The 14120-nt window shown below is 37.8% G+C and overlaps 1 protein-coding gene across 1 annotated transcript; it reads left to right on the plus strand.

Annotated features, from left to right (window-relative positions):
* Window positions 1-6308: 6308 nt before the first annotated feature.
* On the plus strand, window positions 6309-9243 carry LOC142181102 (uncharacterized). Its single transcript, XM_075253346.1, has 2 exons — window positions 6309-7393; window positions 7959-9243. The coding sequence occupies exons 1-2, from the start codon at window positions 7368-7370 to the stop codon at window positions 8836-8838; spliced, it is 906 nt and encodes a 301-aa protein (XP_075109447.1). The 5' UTR covers window positions 6309-7367; the 3' UTR covers window positions 8839-9243.
* The last annotated feature ends 4877 nt before the right edge of the window (window positions 9244-14120 follow it).

Raw genomic sequence — 14120 nt, forward strand, 5'->3', positions numbered from 1 at the left:
TTATAGCATGATTACCCCTCTCCCACAACTGTGAAAGGAATTAGAAGCTTTCTAGGTCATGCAGGTTTTTACAGACGATTCATAAAAGACTTCTCAAAGATTTCAAAACCGCTGACTGACCTCTTGATGAAAGAAACTAAGTTTAATTTTTTAGGTAACTGTGTGAAAGCATTTGAAACCTTTAAGGAAAAGTTATCAACTGCACCTGTAGTTGTGTCCTCTGATTGGAACCAACCTTTTGAGGTGATGTGTGATGCTAGTGATACAACAGTTGGAGCTGTTTTAGGCCAAAGAAGGGATAAGATTTTTCGTCCCATTTACTATGCTAGTAGTACATTGAGTGAGACACAAGTGAATTATGCCACGACAGAAAAAGAGTTACTAGCAGTAGTGTTTGCTTTTGATAAGTTTCGGTGCTATTTGATAGGAACCAAAGTCACTATTTTTACTGATCATGCAGCTTTAAAATACCTCTTATCTAAGAAAGATGCTCGACCTAGATTATTAAGATGGATTTTACTTCTACAAGAATTGGACCTTGAGATAAAGGATAAAAAAGGGACAGAGAACCAAGTAGCTGATCATTTGTCTAGATTAGAAAACCCTCCCCTTGAGTTTAATGAGATAAAAGAAGAATTTTCTGATGAACATATTTTTTCAGTTGACACAATTGTGACTCAACCACCCTGGTTTGCAGATATCGTGAATTACTTGGTTGGAAAGTGGATACCGCAAGATTTCTCTTAGCATCAAAGAAAAAAGCTTATATCTGATGCAAAGTATTATCTGTGGGATGAACCTTACTTATTTAAAAATTGTGCAGATAATATCATTAGAAGGTGTGTACCTGAAGAAGAGATGAATAAAATTCTATATCACTATCATGATGGAGCTATTGGAGGACATTATGCAGCAAATCGAACAGCTTTTAAAATTTTAGAAGCGGATTCTTCTGGCCCACACTCTTTAAAGATGCCCGAGCATATGTAGCACAATGTGACAGGTGTCAGAGAATGGGTAATATCACCAAGAGAGATGAGATGTCACTGCAATCAATACAGGTATGTGAAATATTTGGTGTTTAGAGAATAGATTTTATGGGTCTTTTTGCTTCTTCTCACTCTTTTGAATATATCCTTGTGGTTGTGGATTATGTGTCAAGATGGTTTGAAGCCATCCCCACAAGGAAGAATGATGCTCGTATAGTGTGCAATTTTCTTAGAAAAAATATTTTTACTAGATTTGGCACGTCGCGAGTCATCATTAGTGATCAAGGAACTCATTTTATCAATAGGCAATTTTCTGCGTTACTGTCAAAATATAATGTGACTCACAAAACAGGAACACCATATCATGCTCAAACTTAAGGGCAAGTTGAGATTTCCAATCGCGAGTTAAAAAGAATTCTTGAAAAAAATGGTTGGAATCTCAAGAAAAGGCTGGGCTTTAAAATTAGATGATGCATTGTGGGCGTACCGAACGACATTCAAAATGCCAATTGGAACATCTCCTTATAGATTAGTCTTTGGAAAAGCTTGTCATTTGCCCATAGAATTAGAACATAAAGCTTTTTGGGCATTGAAAGTACTGAACTTTGATTTAACCTCCGCTGGTAAAAAGCGATTTATTCAGGTTAATGAATTGGAAGAACTAAGATTGGGAGCCTATGAAAATGCTAACATTTTTAAAGAAAAAACAAAAATATGGCATGACAAGTTGATCCGACCAAAGAGTTTCAAAATTGGAGATAAGGTACTTCTTTAAAATAGCCGACTCAGATTATTCCCAGAAAAATTAAAATCCAGGTGGACGGGTCCTTACAATATTATAGGTGTTACTCCGTACGGGGCAATTGAAATTCAGAAAAATGGAGGAGACAAGTTTAAGGTAAATGGTCACAGGCTAAAATTATACTATGGAAGACATTTTGAACAACATCCATCGGTTACCTTGATAGACTGATGAATTCTGCAATTAATAAGTCGAGCTGACGACGTTAAACTCAGAACTAAGGTACAAAACCCGTAGTCATTGAGGAAGAAGCAGTGAAGCCTCATAAGCCCGGCATAAATTTGGGTAATTAAATGCTTAATCAATTGATCTGGTCAATATCTAGGTTATTGTACAACCAGAACATCTCATGAAGGCCTCTACAAAAACAGTGTCACCTGTGCAAGAGTAACTCCATGGTGATCAGTATGCCTAAGTAACTGGTTGATTAACCATTTAATGAATCAATTCAAAATGTTGGCACAGGTAAATTTGTTGGTTTATATTTAAACCAAGACCAAATGACTGATAAGGTCTTAAATTAGTCAGTCTATTACATATAAAAACATGTGTAGTCACACACTCTTTCAAGTTTTTTTTCATTTAATTGTAAATTTAAAAAAAAAAAAGATTTTTACCTTTTACTTATAAATTAGTAATTTTTTTCTTCTAAAGATAATATATATATATATATATATATATATATATATATATATATGTGCGCGCGTATTATGTAAATTAAATAAATAAATAAATATACAAATACTATATGTTTCAAGCAATATAGCAATGCACAAAAAAAATACTCAGTATTTTATTATTCTAAGAATTTAAAATCCTATTAGTTTAACCTTACGTCTTGTGAAAGACTTTTAGTTACTCTTAATTAAAAAAAATAAAATAATTTGGAGTTCCAATGCTCAATTGGAGTCTCACGTAATATTTAAGGATTATTATTCCTTTCCCTCTTCCTAAACAATACTTAGTGTATATATTTTTATTTTTATTTAAAAAAAATATAAAAAAAAACAATTTAAAAAGACAAAACTTTGCAGTTGTCTCACGTGCACATTGGGTCATGGGCTGTTGTGAGGGGTTAAATTACTCTTTATAATCCTTTAGGTCTTTATAATGTATAACTTTGTTGGGACCTCTAGAACATTCTGAACATTGCCTTAATCTTCACTTCTACTAGGGCTAAAATCAATCACAGTTCCCTTCTCTTTTTTTTTTTTGACAATCCGTTAGGCAAGCGCCTAGGGCTAATTGTTTATTAATGAAAGAAAAGAAAAATACAACAATTAGGAACAGTACAAATAAGGGGGACAATAGCACCGGTATTGTTACCCATATGCCTTGGCTATATAATCACTCCTCTGCGCCTCACATTGCCTTATGATGGCAGCCTCATGTAGAGGATTCATGGTGTAGCTGCCGACAAAGTCTCACGAGGGCATATAATCTCATAGCCGTGTGGATATTTTTCCAAAGGCATAGTACCAAGGCAACTCAAACCGGGCTAAACGTTACCCTACTAATCCTATTGAGGCAGTGAAAATGCCTCACCTACTAGCACACATGTAAAAAATAAGAACTGAAGAGTACCAAGTATTCAATGATCATCACAGAGTTTATAACATACTATGTGATGATATTACAAATGAGAATACTAATAAAGTGGTATAATAGAATGAAGTACCAATTTGGTTCATGTCCCTTCTTTTGCAAACTTGTAAAATCTTCAATTTGTAATTCTTTGTTGTTTTCCTCAACCGTGTTCGAAATGTATTCAAAAATCATCCTTTCTTTTTTGAACGGTTGGACCTCGTTGATGTAGTTGGGGCAGCCTGCTTTTGTTTGGCAACTCTCATTGGAGGTCGCCTAACATTTAAAAAATCACTAACCTTGTCGTCCCAACTATTTTTTCTTGTATGAGATTTCCTATTTTTCCGCTATGCATAGGTGATAAACCACCTTTTCTTGCTGCATGTGCGCGGTATTCTTTCAAAACTGCATCTTCTTCTCCTTCCTCATACATATCTCTACCCACAGATACTGGATCTGGCATGTCTTGTAAAAATTCTTGTGCCATCAAACCATTTCCATCTTGTTTGTTAACCATAGTTGCCTTGTTTTGACTTTGTTTTGTGCCTTTCACCTGGTTGCTGGTCCAATACCCACACCCAGTGCTACCAACTTGATTTGTATTTAGAGAATTTAGGGGCTTAGAACTTACCATTGCATCAAGTAGCTTTCTATCCTCCATCGTGATAACAGGTGCCCTTATAGATAACTGTTGTTGTCCAGCAGTTGAAGAAGTTACTGCTGCTCCTGCATTGTTTTCATTCTGCTGCTGCAATGCATTAAGCAACTTTCCATCCTGCAAAGTGATAGCTGGTGGCGTTGTATCCTGCTGCTGCTGTCCACCAGTTGGAAGTGTGACTATAGCTCCTGAGGTGTTTGCATTCAGTTGCTGCTGCCCATACTTTCGACCAGCTGGATCAATCTGGTTACTAGGTGTAGCTGCATTTTGAACTATGTTTCCAGCTACTGCATCCTTGACTTTTAGAGCAGCAACTGGAGAGTACCTGGGAATGAAAGCTGGAGCGTTGAGATTCAACATGCTTTTGTGGCTCGCGTTTGGTATACCATCTGGTTTAGGCAGTGTTATTGAATCAAGTTCTTCACCTGCACTCTCCTGATCAACCTCATGATTTGCCTCTTCAGATGAGTATCCAGCAAAATCAACACCACAATATTCTTCATCATCATACTCACGCTGGTCATCCCAAAACTTGGATTTAATTTCCATCGCCTTTTGTGCATCAACAGGAACAATGTCCTTCGACACAATAAGTCGACCACCTGTGTTCTTGGTAAGTTGTTGTTTGCTACTACCTGGATATTGTAGTTGGCAAATTTTTGGGGTTGTGTTCATCATCATAGCTGCCACGACATCGTTTACCATTTTATCAAGCTCCGAATTGGAAATATGTAGCGTTGGCATAACTGCAGCATGAATTTGACTTGTCTCACCATTGTGATTACCACCAGATGCGATCTCAAGGCGAACACTGTCCGCTTCATTTTTCTGCTCCTTTTCACTACCTGTAAAATTAGTTTTTCCAGCATCTGGTCGTATCTCGTACCCCATCTGTTGTTCCTTATTAACATGCTCACCCTCATTCACCAAAGCATCGAAAGAGTTCGAAACTCCAATAGCCTTTGATGGTACAATCTGATTTTGAAGCATTGGAGTTTGCTTCTTGCTAGGTGATTTGTTCACCACTTTCCAGTTGTTACTCTTTGTAGTACCTACTGCCCCTACACCTATTTTATCTTGCCCCGCAGAAATTTGATGACCATGTGCCAAAATATTTTTCCTCGATCAGCATCGGCCTGCATTGCACCAGCAGTATCTAGGTGCATTCTTGTAGAGATAGTGGATGCGTGAACATGTTTAGATTGTTTAGGTAGCCCCTTGTCCAATTTTAACACCTCATCTAGTGGCACAATAGGAGCTGAAGCATGTGTTGTATTTGAATTGTCAATAACCCCAACAACAGAAGTCATAACCCCTTCATTAAAGAGCCCAACACCTACCTTCAAACTTGTAGCATCTGCACTTCTCACAACATCAACATCTTCAAGTTCCTGCTCCTCATCTTGCACTGCAGTATCTATTAACTGAGCTGTTTTTTCAGTTAGATCAACATGTGTAGCAGTAGCTTTAATAACCCCAGCAGTAGGACGATTACCAGTTGCATTCAATGCAACATTAGCCTCCAATTGTGAACCTACAGTAGCTGATTGTCTTTCAACTTTGTCAACTTGTCCTATCAATGTTACTGCTGCATTATTCTTGGCAAACATTGTTCGAACAGCTGCAGCTAAAGCACTGTCATTCATCATCCCAGGTACAAACGCTGAACCTTTAGAAGTTCCAGGTAAAGCTTGATCAACCACAACATTTTTTGCAGCCTTCAAGTCTTGAGCAACTCTATCAAGGGCTTTAGCAACTGGGACAATTGCACTAGAAACAGGATTACGCCCCATATGCCTTGTAGATACAGCTGTTACATGTGTTGTCTTGATCAAATTTTCAGCGTGTTCATGAGCCCTTTGAGGAGATATTAACACCTTTGTAGCATATGTATGGTTAATGTGATCTCCAGCAGTTCGATCACCATCATTTAAGGCCCTCCTCTCATTCAAAAACTGACGCAAATCTCCCTTGTATTTCGCACCACCAATTTGTTCTTGACGATGCTGCTCTTCATCAATCTGAGCATCATCATCACGTTTTTTTTCTTGAAGTCTTCGACACGTAGTTTCATTATGGCCTTGATGCTTACAACAATTACAATACAGTGGCAAATTATCGTAAACGATTTCTTGAAATACCTCCAGTACTTTTCCGGAAATTGTATCCACACTTTGCAACCTTACGCGATTAGGATGTTTGTCAAGCAAGTCTAAGATCACCTTCACCCTAGCAGTGCTAGGTCTGGACTTAGTTTGTGTTGCCTTATCAATGACAATTGGTTTTCCTACATCAGATGCTATAGACAACAATGAAGGCATCACAAACAAATCTGGTGACAGATTCGGCAACGATATCCAAACCACTGCTTTTGTTGTTTCCTCCTTTGGGTTATAACCAATCGTCCATGGAAATACACGATATTGAAGCTGAACACCCTTATACAACAGATAATTAACAGAGCGAGCTAAATCACTTACATAATCATCATAACGATCAAACCTTAGCAGTAATTGTCTTGGTGCGAGTAAACCGATGATACATCGACCTTTAACACCTAAGTGTTTGGGCAGTAAATCTCGTTGCTCATTGAGTTCTGGTGCTCCTGGAGATACTTTCATCACTACTGATTGATGCAAGCCTTCCTCCATAGCAAACTGTTGTCGTTCTTCTAAGGAAAACATTACAGTTGGCTCTCCATGGATGAACTGGACTGGTTTGAGTTTTGGAGTTGTGCGAGGTATGGGGTCTATTTTTGTTGCTATTTGCTCAGCATATGTGGGTTTTATTGGTGGCTCTCCCACAGCCAAAGGCTGGGGAGAGACGACAACATCCATGGCTACTCAAAACGTCACCATATCATTGACGTGAAGAACTAAAAATAACAACAAAATCTGGAAAATTCTGCTTGCTACAGTAAATCGCGAAATAGAATTTAAGATCTAGAAAAATAGGTTATGAATTTGAGAATGAAACCAGTTGGGGATTGTTCTCTAAGAGAAGGGGGTTCTTTTAAGACCAATCTTGTGATATTACCTTGCCGGATGTCAAAGTTATGGCCCGATGAATAGTGATGGAATTACTATTCACCTTCTTCCTAGAGAGGAGGAGGAGGATTTTAGAGAGAGACCCAACTCATTTCTTCTTTTGTTCTTTACCTTTGCGATTCACATTTCTTCTTTAATAGTTCTCATCTCTGTTTTAGAATGACAAACAGTAAAAATCTTGCTGAAGATTGGAAGGGAAGAGACACCGTTAAAGAAAAGGAAATGGATTTTCATGTTGCAGATGGTGATTTTGATGAGATGATAGTTGAAACCATCAAGTACTACAAATGGGAGCGCTTTGTACAATCTCCAGGTGATTTATGTCTAGAACTTGTTTTAGAATTCTATGTAAATCTTAACAAGGACAAGAATGAATCTGTAGTTAGAGGAACAACAGTAAATTTCTCATCTGAAAGCATCAATGAAGTTTTTGATTTAGAAACGGTGAATGATGACTTGACTCAATTAATGATTAAAACACCTAATTGGAAAGAAGTGGAAGAAAAATTGTGTCCATTTGGGGCTAATTGGAAATTCTATGCTGATGGTTCCAGAAAATATTTAAAGGGAAGAAATGTTAGTTATTGTGATAGACAATGGGTTTCATTGATCAGTAGTAGATTATGTCCATATCAAAATAACTCAGTGGTATTGGCATCTAGAGTTCTTATCCTCTATGTCATTTGTACTCGCATGCCAATTGATGTTGGAAAAATGATCAATCTTTACATCAAAGATTGTGTAGATAACCCAAATATAAGAAGCATTTTCTTTCCATCAATAATAACAAATTTGCTGAAAAAGTTTGATGTATGCCCAACCCGCCTAATGCCTGTTAGATCTTATTCTGGAATGACTAATAAATATTTTTGGGATAGTATTGGAGAGACGGATGGTCCAAAAAGAAAGTCAAGGCAAGAAGAAAAACCAAGGCAAGCACGCCTTGCGCCGAATGCGCAATTGATGGTTATGAATCAACTTGTAGCTCAAGTTGATGGGTTGCTACATCAATTTATTCAACTTGCTAAAAAAATTGATAAGTTAGAAGAAAAAATGGAGAACAAGACTGGAAAATTAGAAGAATTGATAAAGTCGGGGTTTCGTCGAGTTGAAAACATCCTGATGCAAGGTACAATATATAATTCTACTATGCTTTGTACATTTTCTAACATGATGCGCAACATGGGAACAATCTGGGGTTTCTTGAATATGCCTTGTTTTCCCACCATTGTGTGGGGCGATCCAGATAGTACTCCTATGCCACGATTTTTCGATGTTGTTAAGTTTCTAGACCAACCATCACCATCAGCTGATGTACCAAATACTTCCGATCCAGATCTTACTCCCATTCCCCAATTTTTTGATGCTGTTGATTCTCTTGACCAACCCTTACCACCAACTGATGCACCAACTGTTCGAGAATTTGCTCGTATTCCTGATGCACAATTTTGTGATGCTGATGAATTTTTAAGCCAGCCTCCATTACTTTATAATACACCAAATGTTTCAGACACAGTGTCTACTAAAGAGGGCAATATCTTTAGTGATTTACCTGATTTTGGTCAACTAACTACTTCTGATGCATTTTCCAGTATCTTTCTACCTAGCAAAAATGATCCAGTTATAAATGAATATGGACAACCAAGCAAAAAAACAAAAAGGTCAAGAGAATTGGTTGAAACAGAAGATAAGGTTGTTCAAAAGGGACATGTCTCCTCTGAAATAGAGGATGAGGTTCACATGGGTGATGAAAAATGAACAAAAGTGGTAGTCTCTCTCACGACGTAGTTCATTCAGGGGAATGAAGTGTTTCTAGTGGGGGAGAGTATTATGTGATTTTTGAACTGATAAAAGTAGGTTGTTGCTGATTTTTGAACTAAGGGAAATAGGTGACTGCTAACTATGGTTCTTCTGTAGATATTTATATTATCCGGTGCTGTTTAAATATACAGCTTGTAGGATTAAGTCTCTGTTTATATATCTAGAATTTTGTTGTTGTCTAGCTAACAAGTATAAATTTTTTTTGGTGTTAGCTGTAAAACTTGAACAATCTCTTTAGAGAATGTTTGCTAGCAGGTGTAAGTTTTTGGTGTCAGCTGTAAAAATAGTTAACTTTTGCGTATGAATATATAATTTTTAGATCTATAAAAATAGGCTTTTTTTGTAGTATTGTTGCTTTTAATTTTCAAGTTAACAAGTGTACACTAATTGTTTTTGTTTTATTGTTGGAAAAGTTGATCATAAGAGAAAAATGAAGGCAAAGCAGAAAGTGAAAAACACATACCTGATGCGTCAAGCCTTCACATGTGACACATCAGGAGGTAATTTCTTAATAAAAATTATGAATTAGCCATATATATAAGTTTAATCAAGTTTGTTTCTTTTCTTTATATTGTGATATCATAAACATGAGTATGTGGAACTAGGAAGTTTTCATTTTATCATCCCAGTACTATATCATCATTATATGTAACCTTTATGGAAGGACATATAAGAGATAAAAAAAATAACAATAATTGAGCATCAGTTAAATGTATTATTAAGGAAGGGGTTGCAGTGTCACATAATAATTAAGAGGTAACATTTGATTTTTATACTTTCCTTTCCTATGGTAAATTTTATTTCAACTAACAGTGCTTATTGGGATAGAGGTAGAGGTTATATTATGATGAGTCATTTTCTTTTTCTTGAATATTTCCACTTTAAATAGATATGCACAATAGCTTTTATATGAACAGAGATTTTTATAGTACATTTTGAAAAAAATTTATCACCAAATATATATATATATATAATGTACTTGGAATAAAGAAGTATAATGGACTTTTGGTTACATAAAGAAAAAAATGCATAGTTCTTTGATTCTTTCCTCAAGGCATCTGCAAATGTACACTCCTTTTGCCGATCAATCATGACATCTATTTTTCTCTCTCTATATATATCCATTTTTTATTTTATTCTTAATTTTTGTTCTTGTACAATATTAAAGTTTCAAAGTAAAAGTTTACATATTTTCAAATATAATTTTTTTCATTTATGCCATATAACTTCCAAGTTTGTGATTTTATTTTTGTGAAGGGAAGAACGAGTATCTGTCACGACCCGGATTTTCCTCCATCAGGGGTCGTGATGACGCCTACTATTGGAGCTAGGCCAGCCAAGCATTAAAACATTTCTGATAACATTCACAATAATATAAGCAAAATGAGACAATCAAATAAAAATGGAGTCTTAACTTATATAACTGAAATTAAATGTGGAAGGTTTAACATAATCCTCTACCCATGATTGGTGTCACAATGCTCACGAACTTCTAAAATTTACTAAATATAATCGTCTGAAAGAAAATTATAAATTGTTTGTTTCGGTACAAAAGATAACAAACTAAATAAAGAGAGAGAGACTCCGGGCTTGCGGACGTCAGCAAGGCTACCTCGGTGTCTCTGGACTGAAGTCAGCTCCCGATCAAATCCTACTGCTGAGGTCCAAAAGTTGCTCCTGGATCTGTGCAAAAAGATGCACAGAGTGTAGCATCAGCACAACCGACCCCATGTGCTGGTAAGTGTCTGGCCTAACCCCGGCGAAGTAGTGACGAGGCTAGACAGGACCTACCAAAAATAACCTATGCAGATATATGCAATAAAAGGAAATATACAGAATTTAAACAGCTAAGAGGGGGGAGCATGCTATGGGGAGCTAACAGTTTCAAATAGAAATCCTCAATAACAGAAAAAAGTAACAAATCCAGAATGTCAACAAGAATCAAAAATCAACAATTTGCACGACATCACCCTTCGTGCTTTTACTCTCGTTCTCACCAAAAACAATACTCGGCATCACCCTTCGTGCTTTTACTCTCGTTCTCACCAAAACAGTACATGACATCACCCTTCGTGCTTTACGCTCTTCCTCACACAAACAACAATCACAAGGCAAACAAGGTAAGGAAATCTATAACCTCGAAGTAAATCAAATAAGAACAAATGATGAAAGAAACAACATAACTCGAATATCAACAAAGAATCAGAAAGCAACAAATGCACGGCACCACCCTTCGTGCTTTTACTCTCATCCTCACCAAAACAATCATATAAATAAAATATGCACGGCATCACCCTTCGTGCTTTTACTCTCTTTCCTCACCATATAATCAATAAAATCGGCACAGAATGGTACATCGTGCGGCACGACATCACCCTTCGTGCTTTACACTCTTTCCTCATAATAGCAAACAATGCACGACATCACCCTTCGTGCTTTATCACTCTTCCTCACCCAAGCAACAATCACAAACAAGGGGCAAGGGAGTAGACAAATAATGATAGAAATCCTGGCAAGGGAAGACAAATAAACAGCTAACTCCCGGCAAGGTAGCACAATTAAGCAGTTAACAACCCGACAAGGGAACAATATCAATAATCTCAGCATCCCGGCAAGGGAGATAGTCAACAAAGCAACAAGCATCCTGGCAAGGGAGCAATTCAATAATTCTTTCTCTTTCTTTCACTTTTACCTCTTATCTCACTTTACCACCTGAGCCAACGCTCCAAAGGGGTTCAATCATTTCATATACTTTCACACTTTATGATATACTCGAGCCAATGCTTCAAGAATGTACAAATCATAATTCTTCCTCAAACTCTTCACATTATATGAAATTTATCAATTTAACAAGGAAGAGGTATCACAAAATCCGAATAAACACAAATAAGACTCACAGTCATGCTAGACTCCGGTGAATAGATACTCGTCACCATGCCTATACACCGTACTCACAATTAGCAAATAGCAAACAACACTCTAATCCTATTCCCTCAAGCCAAAGTTAGAACAAACACTTACCTCGGTCCAAGAATAGCAATCAACCCTGAAATACCGCCTTTTCTTTATAATCCGACTCCGTAACAACGATATCTAGGCATAATTAATTCAATACTATCAATAAAGACTCGATAACAAAATCACATAGCTTAGATATGAAGTTCCTAGCATTCTTCTAAATATACCAAAATTCAACCCCGGACCCACATGATCCAAACACGAGGCTCGAACCAAAACCCGATTACCCATAACCCCACGAGTTCAAATATATAATTTATTTTAAGATCCGACCCCAAATTGAGGTTGAATCACTCAAAATTCCCAAAAACCTAACTCTACCCAAAACCCCTAATTTCTACTTTGATTTCATGATTTAGGTTTAGAATTTCAGTAATTAATGAAGACGAGTGAAGGAAATAGGTGGGAAATTACTTACCCAAAAGACTTTGATGAAGAAGTGCTCAAAAATTCGCTCAAGAGCTGTGGAGAAGAAGAACTCGTGTGAAATATGGACTAAATCTCGTCACTGTTCTGTTTTGGGCATTTAAAATCGCCGGGAAAAAATGCCCTATGCGATCGCGAAGAATGTAATGCAATCGCATAGGGTAAGGGGAAGCTGGTCATTGCGATCGCGGAAGGGCTGATGCGAACGCATAGAAGAAAAGGTTGTGCAATCCAGGTTTGGACTTAATGATACGCGAACGCGGATTTAAGGATACGTTCGCATTGAAGGACCTGGCTGAGCTATGTGATCGCGGATGAATCTATGCGATCGCATAGAACAAATGTGGGGCACCTGAAAGATTACTCTATGCGATCGCAATGCTACCTTTGGGATCGCATAGAACTAGATACCAGAACACCAGAACTGAAACTTCTGCAACTTTTCTAAGGCCAAAACCACTCCGAAACACTTCCGAAACACTCCTGATCCCTCGGGGCTCCTAACCAAACACACACACAAACTCAATAACATCCTACGAACTTACTCGAGCGATCAAATCGCCAAAATAACATCAAAATCAATGAATCAAGCCTCAAAATCATCATTTTTTTTTATCAAACTTCATAAACTTTCAAATTTAGGAATTCAAGTCCGAATCATGTCAAACGACGTCCGATTTCAACCAAATTTCACAAAAAGCGCTTAAACCACATATAAGACCTGTACCAGGCACCGGAACCAAAATACAGGCCCGATACCAATGCTCTCTAATCCATTTTCATTTCAAATTTCCAAATAAATTTTAGAAAAATAATTTCTTTTAAAAATTCATTTCTCGGGCTCGGGATCTCAGATTTTGATTCCGGGCATACGCCCGAGTCCCATATTTTTCTACGGACGCTCCAGGACTGTCAAGTCACGGGTCCGGGTCCGTTTACCCAAAATGTTGACCAAAGACAACTTTAACCATTTTAAAGCCACAATTTATCAAATTTCACATAATTTAACACATAAGCTTTTCCGGCTACGCACCCGGACTGTGCACGCGAATTGAGGCAACTAAAGATGAGGTTTTCAAGGCCTCAGAAGCACGGAAAAAGGGAGAAAACCGGTGATGACCCTTTGGGTCGTCACATTCTCCACCTCTAAAATAACCGTTCGTCCGCGAACGGACATAAGAAGGAAGTACCTGAGTCAGGGAAAAGGTGAGGATAACGGTCCCGCATATCGAACTCGGACTCCCAGGTCGATGCCTCAGGAGGCGGAACTCTCCATTGAACACGAACCGAAGGAAAACTCTTCGACCTCAACTAGCGAACCTGCAGGTCTAGAATAGCTACCGGCTCCTCTTCATAAGATAAGTCCTTGTCTAACTGGACAGTGCTGAAATCTAATACGTGGAATGGATCGTCGTGATATTTCCGAAGCATTGACACATGAAACATTGGATGTACGACTGATAAGCTCGGTGGCAATGCAAGTTTATAAGCCACCTCTCCCACTCGATCAAGAATCTCAAATGGACCAATGAACCTAGGGCTAAGCTTGCCCTTCTTCCCAAATCTCATCACGCCCTTCATAGGCGACACTCGGAGCAACACCCGCTCACCAACCATGAAAGCCACATCTCGAATCTTTCGATCTGCGTAACTCTTTTGCCTGGACTGAGCTGTATGAAGTCTATCCTAAATTATCCTGACCTTGTCCAAAGCCTCCTGAACCTAATCTGTGCCCAACAACCGAGCCTCTCCCGGCTCAAACCATCCAACCGGAG

Source organism: Nicotiana tabacum, chromosome 5 (assembly GCF_000715075.1).
Source record: "Nicotiana tabacum cultivar K326 chromosome 5, ASM71507v2, whole genome shotgun sequence".
Lineage (NCBI taxonomy): Eukaryota > Viridiplantae > Streptophyta > Magnoliopsida > Solanales > Solanaceae > Nicotiana > Nicotiana tabacum.